Source organism: Anneissia japonica, unplaced genomic scaffold (genome assembly GCF_011630105.1).
Source record: "Anneissia japonica isolate Jap-2015-1 unplaced genomic scaffold, ASM1163010v1 scaffold288016_len413324_cov198, whole genome shotgun sequence".
Lineage (NCBI taxonomy): Eukaryota > Metazoa > Echinodermata > Crinoidea > Comatulida > Comatulidae > Anneissia > Anneissia japonica.
The window spans coordinates 19650-41996 of record NW_022739618.1 but is presented as its reverse complement, the minus strand read 5'-3'; the positions used below and the strand labels follow the sequence as shown (position 1 = coordinate 41996).

Below are 22347 nucleotides of genomic sequence, written 5' to 3'. Positions count from 1 at the left end.
GCAATAATAATAATAATAATAATAATAATAATGATAATAGTAATAATAGTAATAATAATAATAATAATAGTAATAATAATAATAATAATAGTAATAATAATAATAGTAATAATAATAATAGTAATAATAATAATAATAACAATAATAATAGTAATAATAACAATAATAATAATAATAATAATAATAATAATAGTAATAATAATAACAATAATAATAATAATAATAATAATAATAATAATAATAATAATAATAATAATAATAATAATAATAACAATAATAACAACAACCACAACAAATAAGTGGGATTTTTAAAGCGCACACACAGGTTATCCAACACACCAGGTAACCCTGAACCCTTTGTATTTAATCAACTAGTTTGGCATTTAGGGGATTCCCCTAATGGCTTTTGATCAAATACTGTAGTTGTTTGTAGAGGTCCTTAGATAACTGTACAGAAATATGAATAACAAAAGAATTGTCACAGAATCACAAGACAGCGGATGTAATTGTTAAATCATGCTAAGGAATCATGTTTACTGTAGAATGTTAATGTATATAAAAGCAAAACTAACATAACAACATATAATATTTTTTCTATTTTATAGTATTGTTAAATTCTCAACAATTGTTAAATTTAATATTATTAATTAATAAATAATATCATATCAACTAAAAAAGCTACAAAGCCCAACTAGGGAAGTTCGGCTTAAGTTAGGCATTTTCATGTTGAAATTAAGTTGATTTATACCAAGTTTCAATTTGTAAGGCAAGATTGTCATACATTTTAAAAGTAATATACTAGTAATTTCTAAAGACTAATAATATAATTTAGAAAAATGATTTTTCTAAGACAGAAAAAACTTGTTGGACAAAAAACTGGGGAACGTCGAGTGAGATACAGGTTTTTGAATATTTAATAACTGGGGGAAAAAGATGTAAAAAGGGTGGTTTCAACCCTATTTCCTCTGGTTTTTAAATATTCAAAATCTGACTTCAATTCTTCATACAATTTATATTTCTCTTTCTTTGCTCCGTATGTAATTTAATGTAAGTGTTTGCTATCTGGACCACAATGTCACCACATTCATTGGGTATCCCGAAAAAAAGAAGGATTTCTAAAGTAATTTCATCTATTTATTAACGAATACGAATAATTTTTTTTTTAAATGGTTCTTTATGAGAACTTTAGCTGACCTAAAATATTAACAATGACACTCTTTTGCATTTTAATAGCTTCCACCTTAAACCACAAAATCAATTAGTACGATATCCTTTCCTCTTTCGCACATAAATTTTTATGATTCAAAACAGTACTGCCTGGTCTTCTTCACAAAGTAAAATAGGTTTTGACATATGACTGTAGCAGTTCTTTTTTTGGTTGATTTTTTATTCACTATGATTAGGTTACAACCTGGGTGTTTTCTTTTTTAGAGTATTTCCTGCTTTCTTAACATAGAAGTCTTGAAAATAAATTGCTGTAGTAGACAAAAATTTTTATTCATATAACAATGTCTTCAAATAATATGGAATTAATGAACACGCCCATGTTTGAAATCATAACTTCCTAAAACCATGGAAACATTTTAATTATGTTAATTTACATTTAATTATATTCCAAAAGTTGGTAACTGTCTTTGGTATATAATTTAATAATTATTTTTTCATTAATATTTATTTCACTTTATTGTAAATAATATGTTATAAAATGATTTTTTACTTTATTGTAAAAATATTTTATAAAATTATCTTTTTTTACTCTACATTAACAATATCTATAAATAATACATAATGAATTTGTATACTATAGTTATGTCCAAGTTTGAAATCATAATTTCCTAAATTCATATGGAAACATTTTAATTATATTTATATACTTAAATTACATTTCATAAGTTGGTAAATGTCTTTGGTATACAAATTAATATAATAATTATTTGTTTACTAATATTATTTATTTTACTTAATTGTAAATAATATTTTATAAAATAATTTTTTACTCAAATCTTTCAATTTATTTAAATTTAATTATAAATTCTTTTATCTCAACCTTTATAGCAAAGATTGTATTGAATTATTAATTATAATTAAAATTCATTAATTTATTTTTATATATTTTTCTATATTTTTATCTATATTAACAGAAAATAGTTTGCCACTAACCACAGGATGGTACAACTTCCAAAATTAGCAATAATAAATTATATAATTATGTATATATACTTGAATTACATTATATTTCATAAGTTGGTAAATGTCTTTGGTATACGAATTAATATAATTATTTGTTAGTAATATTATTTACTTTACTTTATTGTAAATAATATTTTATAAAATAATTTTTTACTCCAATCTTTAAATTTATTTAAATTTAATTATAATTTTTTTATCTCAACCTTTATAGCAAAGATTGTATTTAATTATTAATTATAATTAAAATTCATTAATTTATTTTTATATACTGTATTTTTCTTTATATATATCTATATTAACAGCAAATAGTTTACCACTAACCACAGGATGGTACAACTTCCAAAATTAGCAATAACAAATTTTATAATTTATTAAATGTTTCATCAGTTCATTTATCTTGTACATATCTTGATTCAACAGTTTGTTTATGATGTGTTCACATGTAAACTGTGTGTTATGTGGAAATCCTGTCCAATCAAGTTGATCACCTCTCAGCAACATAGGTCAGGGGTCAAACAAATCGAAAACTATTGAAACACGGCTGACAACATAATGTAATGAAAGCTTGCTTTAGTTAACATCTATTATGTTTGGTTATTATTTTCCATGCTAAATACCAAAAAAACCATAAAAATATTTTTGTAAATTAACTTGCCCATTTTGAAGTAACATAAAAGTTATCAACTTGAACATAGAAATTAGCGTATTTAAAAAAATGTCTACCCATCAGTTCACAGCGAAAAATTTTAGAAACACGTCCAGTGTTGATAATGGTAATAACAGTGGTGATAATGGTAATAATAATGATAATTACAGCGATAATGATAATAATAACAATAATGATAATAACAATTACAATAATAATATCAATAATAATAACAATAATTATAATATAATAATAATAATAATAATAATGATGATGATTATGATAACAATAATAACAATTTTATTTTGCTTAGTATTTTGTATATATATCCTATGATTTATGTGTAATTATCTATATATGGACATACTGTACAGTACAACAGTTTAAAAAAAAAAGATAGTCTCGATAGAGTTTAATAGATTGAAGTACAATTTAAAGCACTTTATTTGTATTTTCAATATTATTTGAAAATGATTAATATTATCATTATCATTATTGTTGTTCAGTGGTGAAAAATCTTTAGGGCTTACATTCAATTTGTACAAGTTTTTTTTGTAACTTTTGTGTTTATTGTGAAGTCTTGAAAATCATGTTTGGAATAGATTGTAATCTTGAAGATGTATTGTCCCCTGAATTAGACAAAAAATCATTAAAAAAAAAATACTTTTGAAATTAATTTGCTCATTTTGCAATAACATACAAATTGTAAACTTGTGCAAAGAAATTAATGAATTGATAATATTTATGTTACTTTAAATTCAGCAAGTAAATTTTAAAAAATGATTTTTATGATTTTTTTTTGAGTATTTTTTTATGAAACAATACATCTTTAACACACATTATCCCTTTAACTGGGCATTCAAAGAATCCAACACCGCCCCTATGGGTGCTAGATTGCGAGACGCTGTCTACTGACTGTTGGTGGTCTGAGCTGATCGTAATTAAAAACGATCCGTTGCAAGGCTCTTGGCATTGCATTCTTCATAGAATTATGTTGGCCAATGACCATCGGCCGCAATGCATACCCAGCTTTAGAGATTTTTACATAGAAAAAAAAAATCAGAAAAATAACTATGAAAACGAAATATTTTTTTCAGTCTGACTCATCAGTACAACCAATGTTATCTCACAATGTATACACCACCAATACACAATACACCTAACAAAAGCATGGCGTGAACTTTCAAAGAATAGACACTGATGTGAAAATAGTAGATTACCCAATGGTATTGTACACTACAATATGATTAATAGCCTGAAGTTCTTGTTCAAACAATGTACAAGGCATAATACGTTCATTTTCGAAATGTTTCCTTATAAATTTGTTGAATAGAGACCACTTATTTTCACTATTAAAACTGAGTGGTCCTAGAACCAGCCAGACAGAAAGGATTAAAATTACTATCTCAAACTACATACAGTACTGTATTTTGTTATTTTTTTTATTGGGGGTGGGGGAGGAGATTTTCTCTTTCCATCAGAAGGTGAGGAAGTTGTACCTAGTCACTGTGTGTCAGGGTTTTAGCCAGAAAAACGAAATAGGCCGTCCAGAATATGCTTTAGTTCAATGCAACATTCGAAGAATATAAAGAATTTGCTTATTAGTAGACCAGGCTCAACTAGGCTAGACAGCTGAGTAGGCCAAGCCGTCACGGTAAAAGTGGCCGTCCCAAATAATTGTTAGCCGTCCAAAAGACGGCAGGACGGGTCGCTGGCTAAGCCCTTGCTGTGTGTACCAAACATATGAAATGGTTGTAACTGAAGTTGACTACGTATTTTTAATATACTAGTAAATAAATTGAAAAATTAAATAAACCAATTAATTTTTAATTACTGACAACTACTGTTTGGGTGATGTCAAAATGAGCCTTGGTGTTGATGTGGTCAATTGAGTTTAACCTTAATTTTTTACTTGTTCTTGCCCGTAGTTTTGTAATGACACTTTTTGATGTACTGTAATTAATATTTTCCGTTTAGGCAATGTGAATAACGTGCAATTTAGATCCGTCTACAATACATTATACTGCCTTTCTTTCCTTAATTTGTTAATATCAATATTGACATTGCAATTGATTATACACCCTTAATTATAATAGTAATTTTTTTTATAGACATAAAGTTAAACTTGTGCAGTTATATTTTTCAATTTTTTAATGTTAATATTGATGGCAATCAATCCCCCATTTCAAAACTCCTAGATACGCCACTGTGAGGGGGGTGAGGGAGGGATGCACTTTCCCTGTCTCCTCAGTTGGCCTACCAAAAAATTAAGCTCATGTAGTTAAATATTACCTCATATCACCTTCAATTGCGAGCCAGCACCCCCTCACTTAATCATCAAGCTTCCCATTTCACCTTCGTGCCCCCATCACCTCCCCCATTTTAATACTGCTGAGAGAATTTGCACAATTTTAAAAAATCATACCACTCTGTATTCGTATTAGCTCCTGTTCTCTGGACACCAATTGATCCTTTAATCTTTTTTGGATTCTTTGACTTTCTTCATATTTCTTTTTCAATCTCTCATGCTCCTGTAAAGCTGGAAAAAAAACAAAGTAAAATAAGAAATTATTAAAAAGCTATATTCTAAAATATGCAGTAAAGCAGCTGTTTTTTTTATACTCTCAAACTTACATAGACGTAAGAAGTATCTTTACTGTCTGTATGTGTAAACAGCAGTGGCTCCAGAAATTTGCTGACAAGGAGTCCAAACCAAAAGGGCAACTAGAGCCTTGGTCGGGGTTCCGGAATAAAAAAAAATGCCTATAAGATTCACAGAGAGTTTTTGTGGCTTAGTATGTTCCAAACAAGGATTGACAATCAAAATAACGTTTATTGGACAGGCAAATTTATATTTTTAACATTTTTTAAGACCTTGTCGTCGCGTCAGACAACAGAGGGTACAGGACTGTCCGACGGGAAAGCAAGTTAACCCTACCCGCTGCTGGTGCACCCACTGTGTTTTAATTGCACCAACTTGGCCGGTATTCGCTTGTAGGGAGACAACGGTATCTCGGTAGAAGTCTGTGTAAAGATTTTTCTTGTGTATCAAAGATATACGACAAAATTAAAATACACTTTGCATTCAAAAATATGAATGCACTAAATGAAATTTGCTAAGACAGTAATTTAAAAAAAGTTTCTTTCATAGCCTCTGCATCAGTACAGTGTTTTAATATGCATGTACAGCTATCTAGAGCTGCCGTATTTTTCATTTTCACCTAACCTCACAGTCATAACCATGGTGCTGGGCTGAGGTAGTGTGGACTTTACCTATATCAAACTCGGCTTGCATAGAACCGCTCACCCTAATGGTCGCCGAAAACCTTCATGGGTGCCTTCCCAATTGCGTCAGGGCAGGTAGCAATGCACCCCGATTCGTCTGCAAGGCAATTTGCAAAGTTGAACCAGGTTCAACCTTCCTGACAACTGTCGGTGACTGTTGCTGATAGGGTGAGCAATTCTATGGAAACTAGCTTCAGTGTTCCACAGCAGTGATAATACACAGTAAAATTTTCCACACTACCCACAGAGTTAACTTTACCTGCTGCACAATTATTATCAGTTACAGAACTCGAACATAGAATATTTGTCTCATCAGTTACCCACATCAGGCATGAGAACCAATAAGTAATAACTATGTTGTATTTGAATAATTAAAAAAAGGAATCTAAATTGCATAAAAAAATAAATCTGATTTTTTTTCTACATGGCCTTTCTACATTGCTGAAATTTCATGTTTTTGAATAGCAATCTTTATTCCATCAATCGCTCAGAGGAAGGTCATTATTAACTGGCTTTCAATAAAATTGGGGGTTGCTTCAATCAGTTAGACTAGGCATATGAGGGTGGGAGATTCCACTAGTTGGAAGAAAAGGCTATAGACACATCGCTGACATCCCCAGCCTGTATTGCTTTGTAATATTATTCAGTAAACAAGAGTATGCAAGCCTCCTGTAGTAGTATCTACCATGAGTTTTTATCGGAAAACTATCATAAATCAAAACAGCTAGCAATAATGTAGGCCTACTTTAGACCTAAGTGTGCAAACGTTATCAAATGAAGGCCCCCGGGTGAAGGCCTCACAAGTCTCTCTCTACTACAGTACTACTAGTACTATACTACTACTATCTAAGTGACCTCTTCAAAACAAGTTTACAGAACAGATTTACACATCCTGTGCTCTCGAGACCCGGAAGCTATGGCCTAAATATATTATGTTCGTTTCCCTCATTCAACATGTGCCTAAATTTCGTAGGAGACAAACAAGGCTGTACCACATTACCTTGCTTTGCAATTTCTTTCAATTGATCTAACTCATCTTTACCACTGTGGGCCGTTTGAGGCCCTGAATTTCCCACAAAAGCCGTCTGAACTTCGGCAGCAGCCATTCTTCGCTATCCTACTTGCCTAATTTACGCTCGACAGCGAAAGAGGAACTTTTCGTATGAACTTTTAAAATCTTCCGCAGTGATAGGTGGCGCTATGCCAATATAAAGTTCGTGGTTTCTGCTACAACCACTTGAAATCACGGTTCCAGACTGGTTGATCCCCAACATTTGCCACCGCCGAACATTTTCTCCCGACTATTTGCCCCTGTGGCATTTTCTAGATTTGAATACAGTATAAAGTCAGTCAGGCTATCAGTCAACCGGTCAGCCAGTCAGTCATTCCGATCCTTTATTCATTCAATCATTGATTCATTAATTTGGTTGGTTGGTTCGTTTTGTTTTCACAGATCCTAAGGATCTGTAGTTGATTCATTGATTCATAGATTCATATAATACGTTCAGTCAGTCAGTCAGTCAGTTACTCAGTCAGTCAATTCTCTCTTCTCTCAATCATTGGTGGCACCAGATGGGGCTGAGGAAGCCTACCCTCTTTCTCGACTTTTGAGCTAGGTGTCTAATGACTTTGTTCTTCAAAATTCAAGGTTTTCCCCCTCTTGAAAACGGTCAGGTAAACTTTCTCATTCTTATTACAGTAAATAGGCCTGATATGTGTGTAAACATACATTAAAAAAATGAGTAGTTGCGTAGGCCTACGTATTCTTTTTTCAATGAATCGATAAGCTCCAAAGAAAAGTGGGTCCGAGGGTTCTCCCCCGGGAAAATTTTGATTCCTAGATGGCGGGAAATGAGCTTCCCGACTTCTAAGTTGTCTTTTAATTACTTTTAAGTTCTTCAAAATTCAAGGTTTTCCCTTCTTGAAAATTATTATAATGAATCAATGAACCCAAAGAGAAAAGGGAGGTTCGGATTCTCCCCGGGAAAATGTTGATTTCTAAATGGTGGGAAATGAGCTTTCCCGATTTTTAAAGTATCTTTTAGCGATTTAAATTTAAGTTCTTCAAAATTCAAGGTTTTCCCCTCTTGAAAACGGTCAGGTAATTTTTTCCTATTGTTTTTACAATAAATAGGCCTTATGTGTGTGTACATACATAAAAATAAAAAAAATATGAGTAGGGGAGTTCGGGTTCCCCCGGGAAAATTTCTATTTCTAGATGGCGGGAAAGGAGCTTTCCTGACTTCTGAAATGTCATTTATAAATGACTTTTTAATTTCTTCAAATTTCAAGGTTTTTAAATTTTTCTCATTTTTTATTTTATGTGTGTATACACATAAACAAATGAGTAGTTGCATGCGTATTCTTTTTTCCATGAATCGATATAATCCCAAAAGAAAGGGTGGTCTGGGGGTTCTCCCCCTGGAAAATTGTGATTCCTAGATGGCGGAAATGAGCTATTTCGACATTTGAATTGTGTTTTAATGACTTTAATGTTCTTCAAAATTCTAATTTTCTTAATTTCTTAAAAAAAAAAAAAAAAAAAAAATCAGCTCCCGGGTCCTGAAAAGGTGGTCTAGAATTCTTTTTTTCCTTTTTTTGGCCCAAGGGAGGGGTCAGGACCGATTACCCCAACCCCCCTCCCACAGATCCGCCAATGTGAATTGCGAGAAAGTGTAACTCGGTCGAGGACTGGAGAAACATTCTCTTTCCCATCCTTCTCCTCCTTCTTCCCTCTTTCTTTTCTTGCATTTCTTTCCGATCATACAAAAATCTCCAGACATTATATATTTTTTGCCAAAAAGTGGGGGGGGGGGCCCGGGCCCCCACCCCCGGCCCCCGGTTCTGCCGGCCATGCAATTTTGGGCCATTTGTGTATTCCTATATCTTCGAATGGCTGATGTTGTAATGTAAGCCATGTTATTTTAATTAAATATTTATTTCCTATTTGAAAATTAACAACTTACCATTGTAAAGTAATTCAATTTTTGAAAAACCGGAAGTACGAAACAAAAATTTGTTATATTTTGTCAATCGGGATTTATCACCAGGTGTTCCATGGAAATGACACTAACAAATAATGTTTAATCATGTATATAGTTACATTTCATTATATACAGTTACAATTAAATGGATAGTTTACAGTGTTAGATCAAGAGGAGGGTGATAACTATTACGACCAAAGTTAATATCATTGCTCTCTGTGGTATAAACATGGGAGAATAATAAAAATGAGATAATATTTATAATGAGGTCTTTTATTTTCTCAAAATGTATTATAAATTAAAGATAAAATAAATGAAGTTATTTTTAAGTACCATGTTTGCTGCGGGCTGGACGCGCAAAGCATAGGCCAGATGTCGAAATATCGGGTGACCAGCTTAATAAAGTAAGGTGGTTAATATCAGTTTACATAATAAAATATTCAGTTATGAAACTCGTAGCCATCTGACACCTTATATTGTACATGTTGGTGAATCTTGGTACTTAAGACACACGCAGCGTTTTGGGCGACTGCAGACTACATAGCTGCGCTAATTACAATAAGGGTTGGTGAGTTGCTAGATGCAGTCATACAGCCATGCTTCTGGATATGACGAGCTCTGCTGATTACCGTTGGTGGAATTTGTTCTCCGACATCGGTAAGTCTAGAATATTAATCAAACTTATCTATATCAGTTCTCATTTAATTATGTTCAATGTTGCAATCTTTCAGTATTCACCACTACAAGGACCTCGCTGAAAATTCAGAGTTTAGAAGCTTGGGGTTCTTGGCAGGGGTGGCGCCAGTGGCCCCTGCCCCACCCCCTCCCGTCGGGAAGAGCTGAACCCCCGTCGGGGAGGAAAAGCACAATTCGTCGGGGAAAAAAAACAATTAAATGTTTTTTCTACATATAGTATGCATTCACTCTGATTAAATAAACCTTTGACACCCCTGAATTTTCAAAATTTTCAGGGGGCTTCGCCGCCCCTGGACCACTTTCAAAACATTTTAATCGCAGCTCAGCCACGCCCACTTTGCTTTCCTCGGAGAAATCTGACCTCTCGTCGGTCGTCGGGGGCATCGGTCCCCCCACCCCTGGTTCTTGGTGCGGTTTAAAGAAATTCTAATTCAATCCAAAAACAAAGCATTCTGCTGCACCAAATAATGATGAATTATGAATAAATACTTTTCAGAATCAATGAACAGCAGCACGCATACATACAGAAGTTATTTATCATATGATAATTTCCCGACATATACTGAGGAATGGTGGCACAAGGCAGTGGTCAATGCGTGTAATTGGATTACCATCGTTTTTGGAAGCGTAGCGTTTGTTGGGAATATCTTCATATTGATGGTTGCTTTAGCCGCAAATGAAATACGTAAGAAACGAAGCAGTTACCTGATGGTTAACCTCGCAATAAAGGACGCTATGCTAGGGCTGTTATTTCTGTTTCAGGGAATTTGTAACTATGCTGTCATCCAAGGTATCGGTGTGCTGATTGCTTCTATGATGCGCATGGTATTATTGATATCATCTGCATTCGTGATTATATTGATAGCTATGGAACGCTGCTTTGCAATAATTGCACCGTTTCAGCATCGGCGGTACTGTACAAAAAAAGCACTGATCAACGCAATAATCTTAGAATGGATTATAAGCATCTCAATCGTATGCCTATTGTGTAAATATTTCTTGAATAATTTACCCCAGACTTACTTTTATGTTTTTATATTAGGTTCCACTACAACCATTTTAATTTATCTATTGATATTTTTGATTGTGAAACGACATTCGTCAAAAAATAAACACGCACTCAGTGTTTCCCAAAATAATAAACGGAAACGAAGTATTTACGTGATAATTACATTCGCATTTATTGCGGAAATACTCGCCATATGTTTCATTTTAAATGCGGTTGTTTTTATCTTAGAATCATGGGTCCAAATTTCAATCCAAACTGTAGTCCTCAGCTGGGTATTCTATCTGTTACTTCCTCTAAATTCAGCTGTGAACATATTTATATATATGTGGCGGATTCCAGAATTTCGGGTGGCTTACAAGCGGATCCTTTGTAGTCTCTAATCGCATAGCAGGGGCGGATCCAGAAATGTCCAAAAAGGGGGTGGGAGCGAAAGTTGGGCGATCGAGACAACACTGTCCTAGGGGGTCCGGGGGCATGCCCCGCGAAATGTTTGTGTTCTATAGACGCCCGAAAATAACATTTTTTTTTTACCTCCCAAATATTACCGGTATATGTTTTGTTTAATGGTCAATGACGTACGAGGGAGAGTCTACCTGTTTGGGCATTATTTAAGTTTAACTATGAAATAATTTAAAATTCAACAAATAATTGTCTATATAAAATCAATGATATACTCTTTATAAAATAATACTCATGGTTGCATGTTAATGCTACTTTATATTATAGTTATATCTTTCATAGTCATTAAACAGAGGTGTTGTAGTAGTGTCTTAAATAAAGGCAGTGCTTACTATAGATTCTAGTTATAAGTGATATTATGGTTATATTGCAAACATAAAGAGAAAACTTTTCTTATTTTTAGATTATTAATATTTTTCAAAATTGTATTTTTCTGTAGGCCTACTGTACTGTATTATTGTGTATAGATGGTTTTGTCAAGTGGAATGTAGAAGTGTGTTGACTGTCAATGCAGTTGTATATTTGTACGTTTGTTACGACTTTTGGTGAGGAAAACTTTCATTGCAATGGTACGAAAATATACATACATAATATAATTGTTATTATTTCAAGTTATTTGTTTTGTGTGTTGGTTCGGCCTGGTTCGGCTTAGCTTTTCCTGCCTATTATCCAACAGTATTGACACTAATTGTGGGAATTCTACGGATCAGAAATATTTTAGGGCAACCTTCATCACAATGCCTTTGGCATAATAGATTGTATTGAATCTCCAGTCTCAAACACAAGATTTACGTAATCTATGAAGAATCAATACCACGAACAACTAAATAAAATGGTACAGTATCTATATCCATTTACATATAATAAACAATAATGTTCAGTTACGAAACTCAAAACTTAACCCAACAGATATACATACTATACAGTACAGTACCGTACTATATAACGGTGAATTTCGGCAGTTACACACAATATTCTCTGATTGAAAAGGGTTTTCTTACTTATCAGGTCGGTGTTGTCAAATACCATGTTGCCAACTAAAATCAGAGGTTTTCTGACTATATATACTGTTGCTGACTATAATCAAAGCTTTGTTGACTTACTGCAATGAGAGCGTTGCTCACTGCAATGAAAGTTTTGCTCGCTAAAAGTGTTTTGGCGACTGACTTCAATTCAGGCTGATGACTACAATTTTCTGAGAGTGTTGCTGACTACAATCTGAGTGTTGATGTCTACACTCTCAGAGTTGCTGACATTATCAGAGTGCTTCTGATACAATCTGGTGTTGTATGACTGGAGTTTTGCTGACTTCGATCATTGTTTTTCTGACTAGAACCAGAGTGTTGCCTATTGCAATCATATTGTTACCTACAAACAGAAGTGTAGCTTACTATAGTAATGCCTTAAATACAGATGTCGCTGAAGTTATAAATTGCAGTTAAGTGATATTATGGTTATATTTATTACACACATTAACCAGTGGCGGATTCAAAAAAGGGGGTAGTCGACCCGCCTCCAACCCTTACATTTTAAAAAAATTATAGAGTGGAGAAAAAAAAATTATATTTAAATTTAAGTCTTACAGTGTCATATCCGACCATATGGGGGGGGGGCGGGGATAAACATAATTTTTATGGCCTCAACTTCAAACACGGTGTCCTGAGGTGGGTACCCTCTATCTGTAAAAATCCCTTCCTGGCTCCCCCTCTATTTCGGTGTTCTGGATCTGCTACTGTTAACAGAAAGCTATTCCTGTTTTTAGATTTTTAAAGATTGTACTTTCCTTATACTGTATTAATTATTGATACTTTTGTGAAGTGGAATGAAGTGTGATGCTTGTCGATACGGTTGTATATTTGTACGCTTGTTACGGGAACATATTTGCATACATAATAATAATTGTTATTAATCTTTCTGTGTACGTCATACGGATTTTTTTTTCTTGTCTATTATTCAACTGCATTGAGATCAATGGACCTTTTAGGAGTGTCAATCAAGCAAGTGACCTGTCCAACAAACGTGTTGTCCCACAAACGCGCGTGTATGTTTCTACACTGTCGATTTATGGGATCTAGCTAGTTAACAATATCAAAGGGGCGAGTCTTAGCGGAAACGTCTATTGTGGGAATCTTGGGATGGGATCTTTTAGGGCAACCTTCATCACAATGCTGTTGGCATCATAGATTGTATTGAATCTCCAGTCTCAAACACAAGATTTACGTAATCTATGAAGAATCAATACCACGAACAACTATCTAATTCAATATTTCAGACCAGCTTAATAAGATGGTACATATCAATTTACATATAATAAATAATAATGTTCAGTTATGAAACTTAAAACTTAGCCCAACCGATACCGTATACAGTGCGGTACATTTTTTTTTGCTGCCTACGGGGTTTGCTGATTTATCAGATAGGTGTTGTAAAATACTCTTTTAGTTTAATGGTTTCTGACTTTAATTATACTGTTGCTGACTGTAATCAAAGTGTTGTTGACTACAATCTAAGTGTTGCTCACTGAAATCAAAGTTGTGCTCACTAAGTTTTGACTTCAATCTGAGTGTTGCTGACTATATCGAATGTTGCTGACTATAACCAGAGTGTTGGTGACTACAATCGAATGTTGCTGACTATAATCAAAGTGTTGCTGACTATAATCCGAGTGATGATGATGATTACAATCGGAGTGTTGGTGATTATAATCATAGTGTTGTTAACTAAAATCGGAGTGTTGCTTACAATCACGGTTCTGCTCACTAAAAGTGTTTTGACTTCAATCTGAGTGTTGGTAACTACAATTCAGGTAGATGACTATAATTTTAGAGAGTGTTGGTGATTACAACCGAATGTTGCTGACTATAATCAGAGTGTAGGTGACTACAATCGAATGCTGCTGACTAATCAGAGTGCTTCTGACTACAATCTGAGTGTTACATATATATGTATATATATATATGTATATATATGTATATATAATACATGTATATATGTATATATATACTTATATATACAAATATGCCTATATATATTATATAAACTATTATAACTTTAATCAGAATTGCTGAATACAACGACGTGTTTTTCTTTGTCTTGTGTGAGAGAATCCCATCTTTATTTCGTGTAGGCCTATTCAATCGATAAATCAATCATATAATAATATGAAGTAGCTTATACTTTCTGATATTAATTAATAGTAAATGTTTTCAAATCAGGGGCTGATAAACCAATACCCCAACAATCAATAAATTAGAATTCAGTATAAATCAATTACGATAACATAACATTATTAACAGCATTACAAACAATATTTTAGTGTACAAATTTCAATCGTATTAAAAAAAATACAACGACGTGTTGCTGACTACCTACACATTGTTGATGACTTGTTGCCTATGTTTTATTCATGACATTGTATGTGTGTGTACGCAATGAGCGGATTATGGAAGTGATGACAAAAAACTCTTGTTCAAAGGAACCAACTATTACCTTGGCAACCACAATTAAGTAGAATTGATAATTCATTTTGCAGTCCAAATTTTATAATATTTTATAATATTTTATTGCTGTGAATGCGGACCCTGTTGGCTTCAGTTACAATAAAATATTAATTCAAAATTCAAAAATTTTGTTTTTATTTGCCTTCACATCAAATTTTACAGCGTGGTTTTATGGCAAAAAAAAAGTTAGATGGTGTTCTCTAAAGCTTAATTATATAATATTCTAATATTCTGTACTGTTAACTATCATGATGCTATCATATGTAATTTCTTCGTAGAAATTTATTAACCAATAAGATTGCTGGTTCTAATTCGAAATGCGTTTCGGCCTACTCGATACTATTTGAATCACTTAAGACATTGCTGCGCTGAGCAAGAGCGTGAGCAGAAGAGGAACCAGGTTAACAACTCCACCACTTGCCGCATTGGATTCGTTGGCGTTGCAGAGGTCAGTTTTGCAGCATTTAACTATACACGATTTCCCGTTCACCTCAGGGATATCAATACAAGCTTCAGCACAAATATCAAGGCAAGTTCTATCGTAGACTGTCAATTCATTTCCTGCGATCGTTGCTGTGCTTTTGGTAATCTGCAATTTATGAAAAAAGTGTTATAAACCTGTACAATAATCAGTTTAAATCGCCTTCTTAATTTATACATACATTCATACTGTATAAGCAGCATCTGTTCCAGTGCCGAACTCATAAAAAATGAAAAAAAGTACCCTTCAAAAATCCAATCAATAATCTCTTTTAAAGAACGTGATAAAAAAAATCCAATGACATGCAGATTGAATAATTCAGTTTTAATTTGTTTACGAAGTTTTACCAAGAAATCTTAAACTATTGTCACCCGCAAATTTAGGTGCACAGTTTTGCAAAATAATACAGGAAGCGGCATTTTTTCGTATTAGTTTTCGTACAATATTTTATCTCAATTAAATTTCACGTTAGGTCCACATACTCGCTACTCTGTTGCCATCAATTAATTGCAATATCTACACTACGTAGCTCGATCTTGACGCAATCAGGACCGCTCCCTGACGTGTCCCGTGAAATCACCTTAGTTGAAATATGCAGTTTTCCGATTGTTCCAAATCGTAATCACTGACCAATTATCCACAGAATTCAAAGTAATTATTTCTCTCTGACGCAATTGCTATGAAAACAGCGAAAGTGTACCGTAAATGCTCGAATAAGCGCCGCGGCGCTTATAACATTTTTGGATACTTCAGAGCTGCGCTTATTCGAGAGCGGCGCTTATAAAAAAATATTGGCGTGGTGCTTCCCGTGTCCGTTCCCATGTTACCTATTTCACGCATTCATAGTCTATCATAGGTTATATCATTATAAATAAACGTTTATAAAGAAATGCTTGTGTCTTCATTGTATTATTTTTTTCATTTTAACACTATGTCATTTTATTTAAAACCCTGTTTCTCAAAGTGTTTCTACACACAGGTAATATAATTATACTCTTGATCTCTCGATAAGCGGCGCTTATTCGAGAGCGGCGCTTATTCGAGCATTTACGGTAGTGATAGAAACAAGCAAATATAGACTGTTATAAAATCAAAGTGCAAAATGGAGCTACTTACTGCGCAAGATCCTGCGCAAGACACTTGTTCGATACCATTGGCATTCCCTATCGTCGCACCACAGCTCGGGTTTAGAGTTTGAGTGCAGTTGTAACACATGAGGGCGCTAACAACATCTGAAATCAGAATTCAATTTTAAATCGGAGCTTCGCCCACAGACTTGCTAAGTCTGTTTGTAAAAAAGAACATACGGTAGGGCTTTTCCTCATTGCCATAATGAGAGAAGTCAATCAGAAGTATAAATTAAAAAAACACACGAAAAACAAAAATACTAGGCCCCTAAATACTACTAAATAGAATTATGAAATTAAAAAAAAAAAAAAAAAAAAAAAAAAAAAAAAAAAAAAAAAAAAAAAAAAAAAAAAAAAAAAAAAAAAAAAAAAAAAAAAAAAAAAAAAAAAAACGAATAGGCCTGAAGAGTGTTTTTATTTTTAGCAGCAGGATCAATGGTTGTTTTTAAAAATTATTATTAATTGCTTAAATTTTTTGTATTACTTACTACTATTGATATTCACCATTTAAATCGGTGACATTAACTCAACGAGTTGTGGTCGTTTAAAAATTATAATGGAATAACAGAAAAGTTACAAAATAATGAAGTACACTATAAGAATCAAATTACATGGACGCCTTAATCAAGGACTAACTGTTACCAGGATAAGCTGGCTGGTTTAAGCCGTCTAACTTGAATTAGCCTTATGTGCGGTATTGTTATGTAAATGAGCAAAGTTTTGTTTTTTCTGAGCATATGCAGATTGTGCTTATCTGGCTCATTTGCATAACAATACCGCACGTAAGGCTACGGCTACGGTGACACTAGAGTTTCAAGCCTGGCTTGTATATAGGCCTATGCCTATATATACAAGTGAAATTAGGCTAATACCCATTTCAAAATCGTCCACAGTAATAAAAGAGAAGAAATAGATCATATATGCGCCAATTTATTATAGTTTTGATGACTGGATAACGGTATAAGACTCGTTCTTACCTTGTACTATTAGACTAGGAACGAAGTGCGCATGATAGGTCTATTTATCCCTCAAATAATTTGTTCAATGAGAGGTCATTCAAAGGTCGAATCTTCGGAGCTCGCCGTCTGCTATACAACCTTTTGATTTTTTTTAATTAACCTAAAATTATGCTAATTATACTTACCAAAGCTAAAGTGTATGACCAAACATGCGACGAATATCTTGGAGTACATTATGTATGTTTGTCTGCTTTAATCTGGGATAAGAGTAACCGTGATAAATAGTGCTGACGAGGTTATACAGAAAATCTGAAAAAGTGAGGAGTTATAAATTGAGTATCTGTTTAGCCCCGCCTCTTCTGAGGTCACTAGCAGCATTACCTCATCCGACATACGCCAATTGCAGCCCAATGATATTCAAAAAGAAGTCCAAAACTACAATAATAAAAGTTATATTTGTAAAAAGTTAGTGACTGGGAACTATAAAGAAAGCTCGGCCAATGGTCAGCTTAAGGCTGTAGCAAAATTAATATACGTCAGTTGCATTGTTTTAAGTATTTTTATTTTTATTTTTGTAATGTATTTCTTTTGGACGCACCCTCCGGGAAAACGTTGATTCCTAGATGGCGGGAAATGAGCTTTCCCGACTTCTAAGTTGTCTTTTAATGACTTTTAAGTTCTTAAAAATTCAAGGTTTCCCCCTCTAGAAAATAGTCGGGTAAACCTCATTTTTATTACACTAAATAGGCCTATTATGTGTGTATACATACATAAAACGATTGAGTAGTTGCATACGTATTTTCCCCCATAAATCGATAAATCCCAACGAGAACGGGGGTCCGGGGTTCTCCCCCGGGGAACATTTTGATTAGATGGCGGGGAATGAAATTTTCCGAATTCAGATGTGTCTTTTAATGGCTCCTAAATTCTTCAAAATTTCCCCTCTTGAAAACGATTCCATGAATCGATGAACCCTAAAGAGAAAGGGTGGTGGGGGGGGGGGGCGTTCCGGGTTCTCCCAGATGTTAATTTGTTCATGGAGGTATAAAAATATTTTTATTTAAATAAAAATTTTTATACCTTCATGATTTGTTTTAGTATTTAACGTTTTGAGGCCATTGGTTCTGTTCATATTGGTTCCTATTGTGTCCATACAAAAATCAAGGAACGGATGTAACGTATTGTATTGATGTTATGGACTATATTCAGGAAATACAATTATTGGTCCGTACCATGTTGTGTCAGGTACGAAGTGGACGACACAGCATCAGGAAGTCTTAGGAAATATACACCAATCCTTTTTGTTCTCCTTGTTCCATGTTCCAAGTGTGTGCTGTGTATGCCTAGACAATTGATTCGTGGAGATGGTGCGGATGGGTACCGTATTGGTGGTAGTGCAGGATGTGTCCAATTAAGATTCGTACCGGTCTTAATGGAGACGAATACGCTTTTGCTTTTATTGGTTGTGAGGCACTGTGGCGTGTCCAGATTGTTTGCAGGATGAATGAAATAAATTTGAAAGAATAAATGAATGAAATACGATTATATGATTTGGTTAACTTCTTTTGTCTTGTCATCCTCACATCCCATTTAAAAGCCAACAATAATATTAACCTGAACATTAATTCATGAATGGCCCTCCCCCATCCCTAACGAAGAAATGTGCTGCTGACTATTTAAACATTTTTGTTAGCTAAAAAGTACTCTACAGTGGCGGAAGGAGTGGGAAGTAGGGAACTTAAAATATGGCAAAATATTGTAAGACATTTAATATAATGGTACTGCGATGTATTTCTACTGGCTGTGCACGCACCTGGACGGTAAATCGGCACAAACTTTTGTCCTTACTCAATTTAATAAATGATATAAATAGGGGTAGGGAGAAACTTTTTCGGCCCCTTATATGTGTTCTACCGTATTACAAGTAACAACCGATGTTTTTTTAGCAAGCATGTAAGGTGTCACAAAGGAAAATATTGAATTAATATTTTAAATCGAAGTGTAAACATGAAAAAAAAGAAGATAAAGTGTAAATTAGGAATCCAAGGTTGAAGATGATTGTGAGCTCGTAAGACATGGATGAAGAGAATAAAATAACTGTCGGCTTACCGTACTTCCTGAGCCTTTGACAAAGCATTTACGCAATACATAAGACGACTAGCCCTAAATAGACCTATTATTAAGAAAGAATGATTCAGAAATTACAGAGCACATGATATTCTTGGGCAGTGGCGTTCCTAGGACACCATTCTTGGGACACACGTCAAATTGTAGTCTAATAATAAGTTTGTAGGCTTGATAAAATTTCATCGGGACCGGGTTACACAGATAATTTTGAACAATCCCTTTACTAATGTAGGCTTAAAGCTGAAGTAGCCTAACAACCAACAAGCCACAATCGTACTACTGACGATGCAAACTGGCAGGAAATTCTTCAGGCAAGCATGCAGTACTTAGATAGAGAATTTCCATTTAGTTAATACTAGTTACCAGTTACTAGTCTAGTAACTGGTAACTAGTAGTAACTAAATGGAAATTGTTTAAAAAAAATTGTAAGGGAAAATAAAGTGTATGGTATGGTCAAGAATTGAATTGAGTGAGGAATAGCAGCAGTCAGCAACTGACCGATGGCGGTGGAACATTTTTGAAAGTGTAGGGGGAGGGATTTCAAGGTAATAAATCCAGTACGCGAGCGAAGCGACCATCCAGGCTGGGTGGGGGAATGGGGCAGAGGCCGCCAAGGGCCCCGGTGAGGGGCGAAGGCCCTTGAAAGCTACGGATAGTTGAAAAGGTTTGGTGAATTGTATTAGTTTATAGGCATCAAGCTACTGTTGCTGTAATATGACTTCATAATTGTTGTATTTTCTGAACAAAGTCGAAGTCAAGATTGCTTCCACGATCACAATGAATTAGGCCTATTCGCATGAGGGGCATCCTTGATATGGTATTCCAAGGAGAAACCCCTTTTGCCACGACGGATACATATTACCATTATAGAAAAAAATATGATTATGGCACCTGATGGCGGAAATGGCACTCTCAGATTTAAATTTGAATATAATTTTCTGTTTCCTATATCTTTTGTAATCATTCTGAAAAAAAATTAGGAGGATGTGGCCCATTAAACCACTGTTTATTATAACATTTGACCTAGCCTATCATTTTGTTTCACAAATAACTACTGTAATTCGTAATGTCAAGCGAAAAGGTTTTCACTACAGTCTTTACAACCAATACTTAATTACAATATACTATAAATTCTGTAGTTAACCTTCAGAGAACTTTATTTTTATAAATGACTTAATTAAGTATCTTATTGTTTTCGTTAAAATGAAATTTAAATGTGGTTAAATTACGTTAGTTTGATGGTTTACTGTAAGCCAATCAGTTACACTTATTTCATCGTTAACATAAACAAAACTAGAGCGTCGCACTATAAATACAGAGAGAAATCTGGCTCTATCAAAGCAAGATGAATATGGATGTTGTATGCTAATTCATGGACGTGCACCTTCGTATCTATCAAATGATTTCAAATAAATACATTCAATTATAATTTTAGACATAGGGCCTAGTAATACAAACATTTATGTTCCTAAGCCAAACACCGAATATAATAAGTAGCCTCAATTACAGGGTGCTAAAACAGGGTATGCTAATTCATTTAGGTTATGTCTGGACGTGCACCTTCGTATCTATCAAATCTATTTTAAATAAATACCTTCAATTATAATTTTAGACATTAATACAAACCTTTGTTTCTAGCCAAACACTGAATATAAAAAGTAGCCTCACTTACAGGGTATGCTAATTCATTAAGTTATGTCTGAACGTGGCTAAAACCTTGAATAATTTTGATATTAAATGGAGCAAAATACCACAATCTATTCCAGTATTTAAACATTTGATCTTAAATTAAATTCTCAATAATCTAGTATAATTAATTAATAATTAATAATAATAATAATAATAATAATAATAATAATAATATGAAGGTTGCTATGATTTGACTTAGCTACGGTATAGTAAACTAGCTCCTAATATATGCTTGTTTTGACGTTATTACAATATCAATTTGGATTATCAATATATACCTGGTACTGTTTTAAATTCAAAGATTAACTAGGTCTATGAAAATTTTGATCGAGAAACTGCAGCAGTCGTAAAGAACCCTGTGTTTAACCGAACATGTCTAAGCCGTCGAGACCTTTTAAAATGGCGAAGAAGCCTGGTACCTACGGTGGTGACAATAAGGCATACACCCACTCATTGAAGAACGTAATAGGCCTACCCACTCCGATGATGTAACAATTATCAACAGTCAGCCTGGAAACGGTCAAAGCGATGACGTAACACTCAAACAAAAGGACGAAAGTATTCCAAGCGTAAAGCCTATATTCTTTAAAGACAGTGACGTGCGAGAGCCAGGAGATGATTATTTAAGTGAAGAAATCATATATTTTGCTTTGAGTGAAATAACTAATGGGGACAATCTGGTAGGGATACAAAAAATTAAAAATTTATGGAGGATCTACATCAGTAACCATGGAGACAGAGTGAATATCCTGACTGCCGGTTTTAACCTAAATGGAAAAAACGTGACTGTACATGACACGAACCCATATCTCGCTTCGAATAATGGTGTGCGTGTACTGGTGAAGGATTCAGGGACGTATCCAGGGGGGGGGGGAGCCGTGGGAGTTGCGGCTCCCCCTCCCCCCTTTGTACACAGTGTTAAAATTTTAAAGCTTATTCTTGAGCCAATACAAATTCTTTCCTGGGATCACTCAAAATGAATACTTCTAAACATGTAAATATGCATCAGTACACGTTATACATAGGCATAATAGAACACATAGGCCTAAGCGTGATTTAATAAAATCTTAAATCCATAAATCTCAAACCAGGTCTTTTAAGATAGAAATGCGATACTGTGGTTCAATTTCGTTTTTATCCTTTTGTAAGTTTCTTTAAATGTTTGTTAAATAATACTACTACTAATAGTAATAAT

At 33.9% G+C, this 22347-nt stretch overlaps 3 protein-coding genes across 5 annotated transcripts in view; 1 reads left to right on the top strand and 2 right to left on the bottom strand.

The window, feature by feature from the left end:
* Positions 1 to 7435, bottom strand: part of LOC117117952 (shootin-1-like) — a gene marked incomplete in the record, with an annotated part of 37231 nt that extends 29796 nt beyond the window's left edge. Inside the window, 2 exon segments of the mRNA XM_033262440.1 lie at positions 5262 to 5375; positions 7122 to 7435. Of these exon segments, the coding sequence (XP_033118331.1) occupies positions 5262 to 5375; positions 7122 to 7227 (220 nt within the window).
* A 2192-nt stretch (positions 7436 to 9627) lies between these two features.
* LOC117117955 (beta-2 adrenergic receptor-like) lies at positions 9628 to 14127 on the top strand. 2 transcript variants are annotated; one of them, XM_033262447.1, is made up of 3 exons: positions 9628 to 9762; positions 10298 to 10591; positions 11709 to 14127. In XM_033262447.1, exons 1-3 carry the CDS (start codon positions 9702 to 9704, stop codon positions 11816 to 11818), a joined length of 465 nt encoding a protein of 154 aa, XP_033118338.1. In that variant the 5' UTR covers positions 9628 to 9701; the 3' UTR covers positions 11819 to 14127. The 2 variants fall into 2 exon arrangements, with proteins under 2 accessions (XP_033118338.1, XP_033118337.1); XM_033262446.1 differs by having other exon boundaries at positions 10298 to 14127.
* Positions 14128 to 14348: 221 nt separating this feature from the next.
* On the bottom strand, positions 14349 to 21567 carry LOC117117950. Of its 2 annotated transcripts, none has more exons than XM_033262438.1 (4): positions 21431 to 21567; positions 17522 to 17645; positions 16367 to 16482; positions 14349 to 15358 (listed from the first exon to the last, which is right to left on the bottom strand). In XM_033262438.1, the coding sequence occupies exons 2-4, from the start codon at positions 17568 to 17570 to the stop codon at positions 15122 to 15124; spliced, it is 402 nt and encodes a 133-aa protein (XP_033118329.1). In that variant the 5' UTR covers positions 17571 to 17645; positions 21431 to 21567; the 3' UTR covers positions 14349 to 15121. The 2 variants fall into 2 exon arrangements, with proteins under 2 accessions (XP_033118329.1, XP_033118330.1); XM_033262439.1 differs by lacking the exon at positions 21431 to 21567 and adding an exon at positions 19446 to 19464.
* Positions 21568 to 22347: the final 780 nt, after the last annotated feature.